At 45.1% G+C, this 16,103-nt stretch overlaps 1 protein-coding gene across 5 annotated transcripts in view; it reads right to left on the bottom strand.

Annotated features, from left to right (window-relative positions):
- The window catches only part of LOC124716904 (kinesin light chain), a 423,269-nt gene that overhangs the window by 230,352 nt on the left and 176,814 nt on the right, over window positions 1–16,103 (bottom strand). For 3 of the 5 annotated variants that reach the window (XM_047243466.1, XM_047243462.1, XM_047243465.1), the window contains exon 2: window positions 12,878–13,003. The exons of the other annotated variants lie outside the window; for them this stretch is intronic. In XM_047243466.1, coding sequence (XP_047099422.1) covers window positions 12,878–12,906 — 29 coding nt within the window. In that variant the 5' untranslated portion in view covers window positions 12,907–13,003. The remainder of the gene's footprint in view (window positions 1–12,877; window positions 13,004–16,103) is intronic. 5 annotated transcript variants of the gene reach the window in all.

The raw sequence follows: 16,103 nt of genomic DNA on the forward strand, positions 1-16,103 counted from the left end.
TTAGAATACTGCTGCGCGGTGTGGGATCCTTACCAGATAGGAGTGACTGAGTACATCGAGAAAGTTGAAAGAAGGGCAGCGCGTTTTGTATTATAGGGAAATAGAGGAGACTGTCACAGAAATTATACAGGATTTGGGATGGACATCATTAAAAGAAAGGCATTTTTCGTTGCGACGGAATCTTCTCACGAAATTCCAATCACCAAATTTCTCCTCCGAATGCGAAAATATTTTGTTAACACCGACCTACATAGGGAGGAACGCTCAGCACGATAAAATAAGTGAAATCAGAGCTCGTACGGAATAATATAGGTGTTCATTCTTCCCGCGCGCTATGCGAGATTGGAATAATAGAGAATTGTGAAGGTGGTTCGATGAACCCTCTGGCAGGCACTTAAAGGTGATTTGCAGAGTATCCATGTAGATGTCTAAGTTAGCAGCTACACTGCTGAACTGGTATGGATCGACAGAGATAATAAACATAGTTTAGTGGGTTTTAAGTGCATTTTCTTACTGGGAGTTGAGCGACCCTGCAGCTCCCCGTTTTGAGCCTCCAATGCTCAAGGAACTCAGTCTATACACGAACGTGAAGCATCTCGTCTGTAAATGCCTTGAAACGAGGCCTAGTGCTAAACATGTTTACCGGACGCAGTTCCAATGGTGGGTGTTAGGAAGTGATACTGGTAATTACGATGTATACCAGTGCTCGACGCATCAAATTATTTATCTAGTGCACAATACGCGCGATTATTTGCACAGGAAAGCGTGAAATCTACGAACCTGTTGAGTGTTTTTGTTTGCGATAAGCGTGCGCGGTCAGCCACTTCAGAGAAGTCCCTGGCCCGTGCAGCGTCAGCGATAAGCCTTAACGTCAACAGATGGCCCGTGCAGCGTGCGGGTTGTGCGGGCACCCCACACAAGCAGAAGGCCCTCGCCGCTTTACCTCCACAAGCGCGCGCACGTGCAGGGCTGCACAGCAAATACTTCGATAGCAGAAAGCGCCACCGATACGCGGATTTCACAGATTGGAACGGCAGTCGGGGAGGCTGCCTTTGCAGTCCACATACACAGAGTTACGAGTTTCAAACGTGTATTTACAAAAGGTTTTTTTTGTTTTGGTTTTAGGGCGCAAAACTTCTATGGTCATTAGCGCCCGGTCCGTGACTTAGGAACCAGTAAAAAACCGAAATTGAAAACCAGCAGCAATGGGAACGAAAGTCAAAAAATTGGAGAAACAAAGCAGAAAGAAGGCTTAAAAATCCACTACAGAAAGGGGTTGGTTGTCCCCAAAAAAGCTTCAAATGACTGACGTCATTTCACTGGCACTAATAAAATTGAGAACGCGGTCGGCTGAGCGCGTGTTATCTGCTAAAATCGACGATATATCAGGCGATAGCTGTAGCGTAACGGATTAAAATAGTGGCACTAAATTAAAACGTGTCTTACCGTCCACAGCTGAGAGCAGTGGGGACAGAGTGGGGGAGGATCGCCGCTTAAAAGATGTCGATGGTTACAAAGACAGTGCCCTATCCGGAGTCTAGTTAAAATTACCTCCTCCCGACGACGCGTTCGGGAGGAAGAGGTCCAAGCACAAGGAAGAGCTTTTATGTCCCGCAATTTATTATGGCTAAGTGTCGACCAATGCGTGTGCCATAAATGAACAACACGTCGACATAGAATGCTCCGTAGATATTTATTTACAAAAGGTGTAATTATTTCAATTGAACGATTCCTACTGAGAGTACCACAAAGCAGACTAAATTATAGCGTCAGTGCTGTTTGTAGCAAGAGGGTAGGGTAAGTAGTTTAGGAGGTATCGTGGTTTGAAAATTGTAAACTACAGTTGTCTGTTCCATGTTGTAGCACAAACGAATGCAGCCCTGCACGGATATTAATACGTCTCCGAGGGTGTCCTGTTGTTAAATGGGGCATTCATTACCTAGGATAAACGAAAGACAAAGGTGAATACAGTACCCTTGTGGGATCTGACCCATAAAGAACCAATGTATCCTCAAAACCTGTGCTCAAAATGACTACCACCAACGTTAGTAGAAGTTTGCGATCTGCAATGGAACGACTCTTGGGCAAGTTCTAGCATTTCAGCTGGAATTGCAGCGCAAGCAGTAGTAATACTCCATTTCATATTATCCTTAATTGTTTGAAGGTGGTTATGTCCATTGGGATATATTTCTCGGCGTACACTGTTCACAAACGACATACTTCCTACATTCTCAATAGTCCACGAGCACGTCCGCTTTTTTCCGCATTGGGAAATGCCGTCTTCCAACCACGACCTACTACATCCACTGATCACACAGTAAGTGACAACATAAAAGTCGCGACGCTGCCGCAGTGTACACACAGCACAATTTGTAAAGTACCGCAACGTCGTCTAGCGTCTAACAAGGCGAACTCCCGCCGCACCCCCCCCCCCCCCAGATTTAATGGTAAAACGGGGCAGTGCACAGCCCACCATAAACTGCGCACAGATCAAGCAAGGAAACAGGTAGGTGTGCTGAACTGTGAAAAAAAAAAAAAAAAAAAATCAGCAAAATACAAATAGTGAACTGTTCAAGATGAACAACATCGAGCGAATTGTCAATAACTCGGTGCTGATAACTGCGAAGTTGAGCGCCCCACAAAGCAACGTACCACCACCACCACCACCACCACCACTTTGCAGGACAACGCTCAAGCACGTATAGTGCAAGCTGTTACTGATTTGTTTGACTTATGGGGCTGCTAAGTGCTATACCACCTACTGCACTCCCCTGACTTAAGCCCTCTTAATTTCAATTCGATTTCTAAACTGAAGGAAACACTTCACGGCATTCGCTTCAGAACCGCGCCGCTCGAACTGTCAACACAACTGGTACTGCTAAGAGTATCCTACGACTTCCACATCGCCAGCAACGGGTTATACAGAATGCTGGTGACTACTTTGAAGGTCAGTAAAACTTTAAAACACGTATTTTGTACGAGCTGTAAATAAATAGTTGCCACTATTTAAGTTTCAACCCTCGTATACTGAAAGGCATGAGGACTAGTCGGCCACGCACGATGTTGAAAACATTGAGCGTTTCCGAGATCACACGGAGCCCTCTGAAACCCACGAGACGGACAAGCCAGGAACTTCAACTTTCTCAAAGAACTGTGCGGCGTGTTCTGAAACGATGACTGCATACAAAGCCTTACAAGTTGCAGTTATTGCAGCAACTGCGTCCCGCTGACCACGACTGAAGATAGGAATTTTGAATTTCAGTTTTCCACTCATATTTTCGGACGAATCAAAGTTTCATCCATCGGGTAAGGTAAACGAGCACAATGTAAGAATTCGGGAGGTACAAAACACTAGCTTGGCCGTCGAATATGAAGGGGCACACCGGAACAGTGTTTTGTGCCAATCCTGTTCACAAAAGTTTATGAACCTTTCCTTTTTGCGGAACGAACTGAGAGGACTGTCGCACGTGGACATGCTACAAAACTTGCTGCCTCCTCACCTTCACGAACATTCAAATGATTTCATTTCTGTGCATGACTGCGCGCCGCCTCACTTTCACATTGAAGTGCTGTGTTGTCTTAAAACCGTCATACATTGGATTGGATAGGTGGGCAACGATGTCTTGTTCACTGCTTTGGGCCTCTACGGCCACCATACATCACATGTGATTTCTGATGCGGTAGTGCGTTGTCCCACCTATGGCAGCTACTTTTCTGGGTCTGAGAAATCGAATTGCTGAAGCTGTCGACTGAATCAACAGCGAGTTGGTGATCTGTGTGTGGAATGAAATGGACTAGTGTTTCAATGTATCTCTAACAATGCATGGTTCTAGTGTCGATTATAAGGGACTATCGATCCTATGTACAGCGTCTATTGTTGTGAGGTATAGCGTCTATTGTTGTGAGGTATAGCGTCTATTGTGAGGTATAGCGTCTGTGCGAACATAAAACGTTTAACCTTCCTCTTCTTTCTTTTACGGTTTATCTGTAATAAACAATTGAAACCCGTTCTTCCTTTCAGTCCCGCCGTATTTGTGGCAGCTGCTATCCAGCCCTGCGAAGGCGGAGTACGCTGGTCCACGACAGCTGTCGCCACTTTCGCTAGGCGGTTTTAATCTGCGGTACGTGACGGTGGACTCTGCGTCCACCCTGACAGCCAACACAGGCAGACAGCCGCCGACACCGCCCGTCAGCTCGCAGCAGACACGTCCTGTCCGTCCCACACCACAACTTAACTCCGCAGCTCTGCCAGTGTCCACCTTACACACGCAGGTGCGGCTGTGCTACACATATGGGCGTCTGTAGAAAAATGTCCGAGGCGGTCGGACACAAATTGGGAGCAGACACGTAAGCTGCTACTGGCTGAACAATAAATTTAGCGGATTTACAGTAAATCAGCCTTATTAACTGTGAGATAATTCTGTAATGAAGAAAAGGTCCTGTACTCCAAATCTGTGACCCCCTCCGCCCCCCCCCCCTTCCCATTACATGGACACCTATGAGTACATTTATAGGGTATAAAGCTGCCCCTACCGATCGGTTTTATGCAACCCGCAATCCCTTTAAAAACCACGCGCAAGTTATCAGTAGTAGATGAAAATGAAGAGGATTTTCTTCCAGGAAAACGAACGTAGTTAATCTCTGTATCCGGGTACATTTTGGCTGGAGGCAATAGTTTTCGAGTAACTCGGGAACAACGCGTTTGATGGTCAAATGTCACTTTTGTACGTTTTTCTTGAATAATTTCCGACAAAAAGGTCGTGCTCACTTTTTCTCTAGGACTAATAGTTTGTGTGTAGCAAGCGAGACAAAATGAAAATTGCGTGTATGGCAACTGAATGCGGTGTGGTTTGCATACAACCCAGTGGCAGCGGGTTAGCTGAATCACCCTTCCATCTACCTCTCAAGTGGAAAAGTGCAACACGGTATCGAAAATCTCGTCAGTCTAGCTCTGCTTTCCGTCATTCTACGCGTGTTTCATTAGTCCCGAGGAATACGATGGTCAGAAAACATTGGTTTCACACTTTCGTAATGTAGGGTACTTATGCATACTTCACATTGCTAAACAGCGTACATTCCAAACCTTAGACTGCTTTGTTGCTTATTTACTACTGCAATCTAGTTATGTTAGTCCGATGACTTTCTTTAGTTTATGATAAGCAAAAGAGCGGACTGTATTGAGTGGTGTTAATGTAAATGTCGCATGACTAGGGCCTCCCGTCAGATAGACCGTTCGCCGGGTGCAAGTCTTTCGATTTGACGCCACTTCGGCGACTTACGCGCCGATGGGGATGAAATGATGATTAGGACAACACAACACCCGGAGAAAATGTCCGACCCAGCCGGGAGCCTAACCCGGGCCCTTAGGATTGACACACGCTCAGCACTCAGCTACCAGGGGGGCGGGCAGTGGTGTTAATGTTTTATCGTATATAGGCACATGAAAACTGTATGACTGGGTGGATAGTAAATTAACACGATAGTAAATCTAGCAGGTGTGCTTTTGGTCAACCAAAATTATGGAAACTACCGCTCGCCGTACATATGCAATGGAACGTACACCGTCCGTACGAAATCTATTACAAATTTTGCCTTAAGGCAGTGACAACCGACAGTGCTGAAACCGTGAAAACTTAACGCTTCTCAGCGACTAAATGACAAATGGTTTAAGTGGCTCTGAGCACTATGGGACTTAACTGCTGAGGTCATCAGTCCCCTAGAACTTAGAACTACTTAAACCTAACTAACCAACCTAAGGACATCACACACATCCGTGCCCGAGGCAGGATTCGAACCTGCGATTGTAGCGGTCGCGCGGTTCCAGACTGTTGCGCCTACAACCGCTCGGCCACTCCGGCCGGCACTAAATGACATCCATGTTAGGAACTCGTAGGTTGTACACAAGAGAAATTAAGACTGAAAGTTAGTGAATAGTTGAATCGTGCATAATTTATACATGTACGAGGGTTGAATGAAAATTAATGCCTCCACCTTCGTTAATTGGGTTTAGATGGGAATATTTTAATAAATCAAACGCAGAAATAATCCCTAGAATGTGATCTTTATCAATTTTCACTTTTTCACATAATCGCCAGCCAAGTGGATAGATTTGTGCCAACGATGAACAAGTTTTCTGAGGCCGTCACGAAAGAAGTCGACACGCTTTTCTCGGAACCACAGTCTCGCAGTCCTCTCAATGTCTTCTTCAGAAGCATAATGATGTCCCCGCAGATCGTGTTTCATTATCAGGAACGGATGGAAGTCAGACGCTGCTACATCTGGGCAGTCTTTGAAGTTCTGCTGTGGTAGCACGTGAAGTGTGTGGTCTCGCAGTCATGCTGCTGGAAAACACATCCCTTTTCCTTTCACATATAAGCTATCATTAACTGATGAATCTCCTTGGGGATGATACCTTCTGTTGCCAAGAACTCAATGACTGCACGTTGCTTAAATCGCACTGACCGGCCGTCGGCACAAGGTTCCATACTTCACACCGTAACAACACAACCATTGAGTGCTAAGGCTTTCCGTCAACTGGAGCTGTAGAGAAGACGCTACGGAACAAGCTAGTACCTGCCGCATACCAATGCTGCCAACTGTTGGAGAGTTACGATGGTGGGGACATTACTTTTCAGTCAACCCAGGTTATAAGACGGTTCGAACGGCAAAACGAATTAAAATGCGACCACTAACGTATTTTTAAGAACTGTTACACTGGTTGACACTTATTCCACACATTAGAAACATGCGTCAAACAGTAAGTACACTACTAGCCATCAAAACTGCTGCACCATAAAGATGACGTGCTACAGAAGCGAAATTTAACCGACAGGAAGAACATGCTGTGATATGCAAATGATTACCTTTTGTGAGCATTCACACAAGGTTGGCGCCGCTGGCGACACCTACAACGTGCTGACGTGAGGAACGTTTGCAACCGATTTCTCATACACAAACAGCAGTTGACCGGCGTTCCCTGGTGAAACGTTATTCTGATCACTCGTGTAAGGAGGAGAAATGCGTACCATCACGTTTCCGACGTTGATAAAGGTCGGACTGTAGCCTATGGCGATTGCAGATTATCGTATCGCGACATTGCTGCTCGCGTTGGTCGAGATCCAATGACTGTTCGCAGAATATGGAATCGGTAGGTTGAGGAGGGTAATACGGAACGCCGCGCTGGATCCCAACGGCCTCGTATCACTAGCAGTCGAGATGACAGGCATCTTATCCGCATGGCTGTAACGGATCGTGCAGCCACGTCTCGATCCCTGAGTCAACAGCTGGGGACGTTTGCAAGACGACAGCCATCTGCACGAACAGTTCGACGACGTTTGCAGCAGCATGGACTATCAGCTCGGAGACCATGGCTGCGGTTACCCTTGACGCTGCATCACAGACAGGAGCGCCTGCGATGGTGTACTCAACGACGAACCTGGGTGCACGAATGGCAAAACGTCATTTTTTCGGATGAATCCAGGTTCTGTTTACAGCATCATAATGGTTACATCCGTGTTTGGCGACATCGCGGTGAACGCACATTGGAAGTGTGTATTCGTCATCGCCTTACTGGCGTATCACCCGGCGTGATGATGTGCCATTGGTTACACGTCTCGGTCACCTCTTGTTCACATTGACGGCACTTCGTACAGTGGACGTTACATTTCAGATGTGTTAGACCCGTGGCTCTACCCTTCATTCGATCCCTGCGAAACCCTACATTTCAGCAGGATAATGCACGACCGCATGTTGCACGTCCTGTACGGGCCTTTCTGGATACAGAAAATGTCAGACTGCTGCCCTGGCCAGCACATTCTCCAGATCTCTCACCAATTGAAAACGTCTGGTCAAAGGTGGACGAGCGACTGGCTCGTCACAATACGCTAGTCACTACTCTTGATGAACTGTGGTATCGTGTTGAAGCTGCATGGGCAGCTGTACCTGTACACTCCACCCAAGCTCTGTTTGACTCAATGCCCAGGCATACCAAGGCCGTTATTATGGTCAGAGGTGGTTGTTCAGGGTATCGATTTCTCAGGATCTGTGCACCCAAATTGCGTGAAAATTTAATCACATGTCAGTTCTGGTATATTTGCCCAATGAATACCCGTTTATCATCTGCATTTCTTCTTGGTGTAGCAATTTTAATGGCCAGTTGTGTATTATTCTCTTAATAGCCCTCTATAGTGTCGTCGGGCATTTCTCGATATCTGACACCACTGAATGTGGCAGCTGTCCCCTCAAACCAACAGTCGTCCGCGAGATCGGGGCAACAGCCGACCGGACGACGGAGACGAGCCATCCGTCTGACACACCTGTTGAGTCTGTCGTTTGGCAGTTACGCGTGAAGCAGACAGCAGGTGGCTTGCCGCGCCCAGTGGTGGTACAGGGTGACTTCTAGCACGAAGCTGCGCGGGATGCAGCCGAGCCGAGGCCCGCCCGCCTTCCTCCACAGTGGCGCCGCAGCTATCGATTCCGACAGACTGCTGCGGCCCCTGTTCTGCCGAGCACAGGCAGAGGTGCTGGCAGGAGGCGTGCGCGTGGCAGCCGGGGCCGCGGCGGGCAGGAAGCCGCCGCCTTATCCGCCGGTCGCTATCGGCCGCTTCCGGCACCGACGGGCCGCTATCACACGGGGGAGGGGGGGGCACTATCACACGGGGGGGGGGGGAGGCCACGACGTCGGGACCACAGATTTACTTCACACTTCTGACACCTTTAGCACGTCACTAAAACGACAATGTGCAAGTAGCAAGGTGCACTACTTACTACGTCGATTCCGAGAAAATCGCAAGAGAAATTTTACGCGTCTACAATATAATTGATTTAAATGAAGCAACAAGTCTACTGTTACCAGTCACTGTATTTATACGAGGCATGTCTTCAGACACTGCTTCCACTCCAACGGATTCCAATGCTCAATGTGCCATTCCTTCTCACACCGTGCAGATTTAGGTGCATCACATTTCATCTGCCAGATCAGTTTGATTCTAGGAAAACTAAAGGCACCACAGTAGCAAGTCTGACGCTGTGAATTTTAATGGAAGCAAGACAAACATCAAAGACACCATCTATATACAGCACTATACACCTAGGAAAAAGCGACCTCGAATTTAAAATTGTGAAATGTGTTTGACATTTCAAGAATATGTTTACAAACTGTAGGGAATGACATAAAATATACGAGGCACGTTTTTTAAGTAACTACCGTTTTGAAATTTAAGACGTCCTAAGATATCTCAAGAATATTTTTGCATGAAAGCCTGTACCTTAATCTACGCACTGACGCCATTACAGTCTGATGCTTCCTTGTTTACGTTCTGTACTGAGTGTTTAAGATGCCTCCGATAATCGTTTATAAGATTTCTTAGTGCTAAAAGCCTAAAAGCCACCGATTTTCATCGTGAGATCTGTGGAGTTTACGGAGAAAACATTACCAGAGATGGAATGGTAAGAAAGTGGGTGAGAGAGCATTTAAAGATGGCCGCACAAATGTGCATGATGAACAACGGAGTGGGCGTCCTTCGGTCGTTGATGAAAGTTTGGTGCAGGAAGTGGACAAAAAGGTGATACGAGAAAACGGACGCTTTACCATTTTCTCCTTGCGGGATGACTTTCCTAATGTTTCTCGTAGTGTTTTGTATGGCATTATGACAGAGCACTTGAATTACCGAAAATTGTGCGCACGTTGGGTACCGAAAATGTTGACGGATGTGCACAAAACCAAACGTTTAGACAGTGCATTGACTTTCCTTGAGCGGTACCACAACGGTGGTGATTTCTCAAGCCAAATTGCTACGGGCGATGAAACGTGGGTGGCCTACATCACACCAGATTCAAAGCAACAGTCCATGGAAGTTTAGCAAAGGCGTCGTTTTGCTGAAAGACAATGCCCGTCCGCATGTCGCGAATCAGACCAAAGATCTCATCACAGCTTTTCGATGGGAAACTCTAAATCATCCTCCGTACAGCCCCGATCTTGCGCCCAGTGACTACCATCTGTTCTTGCACTTGAAGAAACACCTGGGCGGTCAGCGTCTTCAAGACGATGACCAAGTCAAAACAGTGGTGATGCAGTGGTTAACAAGTCAGGCGGCAGACTTCTATGAGGAGGGTACTCTAAAACTGGTACAACGTTATGACAAGGGTCTCAATATTGACGGAAACTATGTAGAAAAGTACACTGAGGTACACGCTTTCATGTAAAAATAAAATTGTCATAACTTTGCTCGTCTTTTTAATTTCAAAACGGTACTTACTTAAAAACACGCCTCGTATATCCACGTCGCTTTTCAAAGGTGGATTTACATTTGTTAGTATGACGTATGTACGTGTGATGTGTTGTGACATTGTAAGGGACCTGTGACCATTACAGTGCCACAAATTCCCCCAAAAAATCGTAACCCAACACACACGTCATACTAACAAATGTAAATCCACCTGATGATAGAAGTTTAAACCTTTGAAACGCGTCGTGGATACAAATAAACAATGACTGGTAACAGTAAACTTGTTTCATTAAATGTCAATAAGTCACGGTGAAGCCTAACCTAAAATGTTCGCGTTGAAAGATAACTGAATTATCTGTACGAAGGTGCAGGACACAAGAAGTCATGGTCGTCAATTGATTAGCGTTCTAGCTTCGTAAGGCGAATGAGTATGAGGCGACGGTTCAACTCTGCTCAGAATTATTTATTAACCTGTATATTTTCATCACTGGTCATATTTAAATTATACATTTGAGACGTAATATAATGAAGAAGAGTGTATTTGCACTAAGTTCTCCATCTACAACGTGTGAATGTCGAGAGCATGTCGGACGAGTAATTGCACTGAGAATAACGTTATTCGCATCATTATTTATCTAGGTTTGACTTGGGCTTTCCAAGCCTGTCGCTCGTACTTGAAAATTTAATTACAAATGGTAAATAATAAGGAGTGAAATTCACTAAAACTTCATTACCTTTTAAATCTAGTATAAAATAATGACCAGTGATAAAAACAATATAGATAAAAAATAAGCATTAGCGGGATTCGTACCGTCGCCTCGACCAAGACCCTCCTGGTAAGCGCGAACGCTGACCATTTAACCACGACTTCTCGCGGCCCGTACCTTCGCACGAATACATCAGTTATACAATAGACGCGTAAAATTTGTTGCGGCTTCCTCGGAATTGTCTGTGAAGTGCATCTTATTACTGGCACATTACGTTGTTTTCATGTGCCTACTGAAGGCGCACAAAGTGTGAAGTAAACCGGTGATCCCAACGTCGTGGTCCCCCTTGACCAGCGGTGGTGTACGGGGTTTTAGCGCTTCACGCTGCTCTATCCCCTTCATCTATGCACAACTACTCCGTGTAACCTGCTTATTGTAGCTATGCGTTTCTCTGCCTCAAGAACAACGCAGAGGGAACACTACGATTTTCAGACGGAGAACGAAGTACTCGTCCTGAAAAAAGGACAGGGATGTAACCAATCGTCCCTACTCTTCGGTCCATACATCGCAGAACCAAAGACTGAAATGAAGGAAAGGTTAAGGAGTGGGATTAAAATTCAGATTAAAAGATATAAATCTTAAAATTCGCTGATATTGATATCCTCAGAACGTAGAATTACACAATGTGTTGAATGGAATGGTGTAATCAGTACATAATATGGATTCGAGGGCAAACGGAAGAGAAGTGATTATCAGAAACAATACGAGAAGTAAAATAACTTACCAAAATTGATGATCCCAAAGTAGACGAAGTTTACATTTGTGCTACTGTGGAAGCAGAGAAAGGTACGACCAACGAAGCGAGGAGAACAAAAAGCACACTAGCGCAGGCAAAGAACATTCCTGGGCAAAAGTAAGACTACTAGTATCGAACACTGGCCTTAATATGAGGAAGTACGTTTGGAGCACAGCATTGTATGCTAGTGAAAAGAGGGTTGCGGGAAAACCGGAACAGAACAAAATTAAGCGTTTTCGATGTGGTGCTACAGACGAATGTTTAGCATTAGGTGGACCGATAAAGTAAGAAATGAAGTTCTCCGCTGAAAAGGAATAACGTCCATGGTGCTATAGGGCGCTGCAGGGGGCAAACTGTAGCGGAGGACAGAGACTGGAACACCTCCAGCAAGTAACTGAGCATGTAGGGTGCAAGTGTTAACCAGGTGGTGAGGTTGGCACGAGAGGAGGATTCGTGGCAGGATGCATCATACCACTCAGTATGATTACAAAATAATGTACGCTCCTCTCCTTCCCTAACAAGTCCAATTCCCTACATTAGAAAACTGAACATTGCTTGATGGCTTAGGGTGTTTCGTAAGTACTGATCCATTCTTCTAATAAAGCAGTGCCACTTTCAACAAATGTTGACCCACATATTAATTTTTCCCGCAGATTCGGTCAACATTTGTAAAACTAATTCCTGTCTCTCAAAACCCCACGCAATGTGGAGAGAGGGAGGGGTTTAGTTTTAGAGAAGTAAATATTTTTTATTTATCCGGAACCATTTTCCACGCCAAAATGAGAACATGGATTTTCTTGAATTACAGCGCCAACTACCAGGAATCAAAACAAATGTTTAAGACAAAATGTACGTAGTTTATGTAGAACGTGATTCTGCAATTAAAAAATGCGGGTTCCCATCTGAAATTTTATAAAGTTGCCACCCGGCGCACCCCACCCCCAGGGGAGCTGGGGGTGGGAGCTAATTTAGCCTCCAGCAGATGCCCCCCCCCCCCCCCCCTCGAAAATAATCAACTTTGGATTCTACACATTTCTCCGTGTGAAGCTTATTTTTCGACTTATTCTGGTATGTGAACTTAAAAATTTACACCCCGTACAGTAATTGTGAATGTGGAAGACTGCTGGCAGCCAGCGGCGGACACTTACACTCTGTAGGCGTTGATGGTCTTGGACATGATGCGGTGCTGCTGGCGGCGGCGGCTGGCGCTGTGACGTCAGTGCTGGGCCCGCCGGGTCATCCTAAGCTACGGCGCGGCGCTACTGCTACTACACCTGCGAACACGCCCACAATGCCATCCCCCGCCTGCCGCTGCTCGCTCGCCGCCAGGGCCGCCCCACGTGCACACAGCTGCCGCTCTCACCACGAACGTCACGCCCCTCGATATATCTGTACCGGTGCCAGTTAGGAATCACGTGCCGTCCCTAAACCAAAAGGTGTTCTCCATCTGAGAGCTGTAATGGTTCTTGAATTACCCAGCCATTACGGCACCTCACCTCAACCTCTCGATACCAGCAAAATTCTACTGGATCTCTGTGACAATATTCAGATTTGATTTCATTAATGTAGAGGGACTACGATACATCGATATGAATATATTGCAATGATATTATTCTTATGTGTATTCTTTCTTTTGTCACTATGTTCTTTGACGTACTTGTAACTCTGATTTTTGGGCGCGTAAGCGGTTATTAGAGAGTCAAGTCATGGTCGTCATGTTGACGGTTTATGAAAAGTGAATAACAGTGAGGAAGATATTTTCAGGTATGTTTCATATTGTGATGTTGCAACAAAAGTAATAAAAAAGTATAACAAATTCGGAGTGCTGATTACTTTTTTACATCACCATTGTCCTAACTTGCGAAAGTTTAATCCTTAAGAATGGTTTATGAAACACATCTATAAAACTTTTGAATATCGCAGAGTAACACCTAGGCCTCTTTGCATCCGAGATGGAATCATCACTACCTATATTTTCGACGATTCAGCCGTGAGTTCACAACGAGACCAGCGTGGGAAACACGAAAAGATGAGTGCCTAGTTTATCCATTATTTCAAGAAATGACTTTATTAACTGTGCTCTAATGACACCTGCCACATAATATAACTTTGTTGTTGCCCGAAAATGCAATATTTAGCAGCGCGAGCAACACTACAGTCATAATTTCTGACCTTTGTTGTGTTATGGTTGTTAGAGAGCGATAAAATTTAAAAGGGGTGACATTAGGATCCGACAGCGATGTCATTAGGGATTGAATAAGCTCCGATTGGAGAATGGTAAAGAAGGCCCATAACGTGCTCAAAGAAATCACAACATTCGTTTTCAGTGATTTAAGGACGCCAAGGAAAACCAAATCCTGACGGCTGGACGGAGATTTCAACTGGCGTCTCGCCGAACCCTATTTCTTGTAACAAAATCGTGCACGAATTGGTTGATACAGTTGAACCTCGCTAATCCGCCCCCGGATGTTCGACTCCCCGCTTAGTCGGACCGTCCCATTTCCGGTGTTTGTTTACCTATAAGGACCGCTGCTACTGTCAGGACTGGACCTGTCGATGGCTCATCGCCTGCGGCACGGATCAGCAGGCAGTCAAACGTTGCCAGATGCGATGGTTCGATCACTTTTAGGATCACTTGCTTCTATTAGTATTTTTGTGCACACTTTTTTATAAAATTGTTGGCATTGTTTTTATATATTAAAGTACGTAACACTAAATTATGGAACCAACTAAACGTGAACATGTGATGCTCTCTTTACATGTGGACGTTGATCCCAGTGACGCGGATGGATCAGTGCAGCTCATGTTGGCCGCACAACGGAAACAGGAATAATTCATGACCAAAGCATTGAGGCTGTAACTCGAGCAACCGATAAGAACTACAAAGACGATAACGAAGACAATGAACCTAAGGCTCGAGTATCACATACGGATGCTAAAAATGACTTTCATATAGCACTTCGATGCATCGAACACAGCTCTACGGCTACCCCAATCGATATTTTATCGATTAGGTAATGGCGGAACATTGTCGCCTTCAACACAAAATGAAATTAAATATTTGTCATTAAAACCAGAACTTTTTTTTACCGTGTGATTTCTCATGTTTTAAACAGTTAAGTGCAAATCAGCTGCGTGTACTTCACTACTGTAATACACATGCGGAACTTTTACTCACAGTAACGAAACCTTACCGTAAGATACTGACGTATTTTACGGTACACGCGCTACTGTACATTACACTTTGGTGTAAGATTTTTAGTGGGCGAATGTTTTCTTGTTTTGTCACTGTTTTAGCATGGAAAAATATTTCAGACAGTATTTCCAGCTGAACATTAAACTTGTGCTGTACTGTATTGTGATGTTCCTCTGCTAATCCGACCTTTCTCGCCCTCCGACCGTGCTCCGGTCACGTTGGGACGAAGTAGGGAGGTTCTACTGTAATGCAATTTCAGTAGGACTCGACAAACGACGAAGTACCACAGACTTACCATCAGGTAAAAATGGCAATCTCACTACCTGTACGAACATTCTGAAAGGTGGACACGACGCCCTCATCCTACCATCCCAAGGCTGTCATGGTTCAATCCGCCAGTATGGAAACGAAATTCCTTGATAATGGTTAACCAGCTGAGCCTCCCTAAAATCTTCCTTCAGATCCTTAACAAAGGAACTTTAAGGATAGTTCTCACTGTGATTGTGATAACGTCTCTCAAGGGAACGCCAGAAACATTCATTTCACATGTAGGAAATACTGAAACTCATCAGTTTTTCTTTCTCGTAATTCGACTGCAGCATTAGCTTCCCAAGTACAGTGACTCTCATACGTTTAGAAACGAACACTGTCTGGGTATGAACCAATTTGTGATGGTTAATGCCGAAATAAAGATGTAGGGCTGCAATCACGTATGTTTGCTTGTTTACAAGAGAACAAGACCCATTTCTTACTGCGATATATGAAACTCTGCTCTTCAAAAGTTTTGGGACAAATGTCAGGGTGCACATATGTTATTCGTTACTTCCAGCGATGTTGGTCATTACCTGTCGAGAGCTCAAAGGAAACTAGTGTTTGTATAAAATGGTGTGTAGAAGTAATAACAGCACTTTCGAACAGAGGCAGTTTGTAATATTCCACCACGAAAAGGTAAGAACATGCCGATAAATAGCAACGTTACTCAACATGGAGAAAAGTATTGTAAAAAATCGTCCGTCAATATGAAGACAGGATAGAAAATCTGCCACAGACAGTCTGTCCAAGAATATTTCAGAGGAGAGAAAAGAGGGCAGTAGTACAAAAGGTCAAGAAACATCCACTAATCACAGACGAACTGCCATTGAAGCTGAGGAAGAGTTTGGGAAGGAAGCCAGTTCTAG

This window comes from Schistocerca piceifrons, chromosome 9 (genome assembly GCF_021461385.2).
Source record: "Schistocerca piceifrons isolate TAMUIC-IGC-003096 chromosome 9, iqSchPice1.1, whole genome shotgun sequence".
Classification (NCBI taxonomy): Eukaryota; Metazoa; Arthropoda; class Insecta; order Orthoptera; family Acrididae; genus Schistocerca; species Schistocerca piceifrons.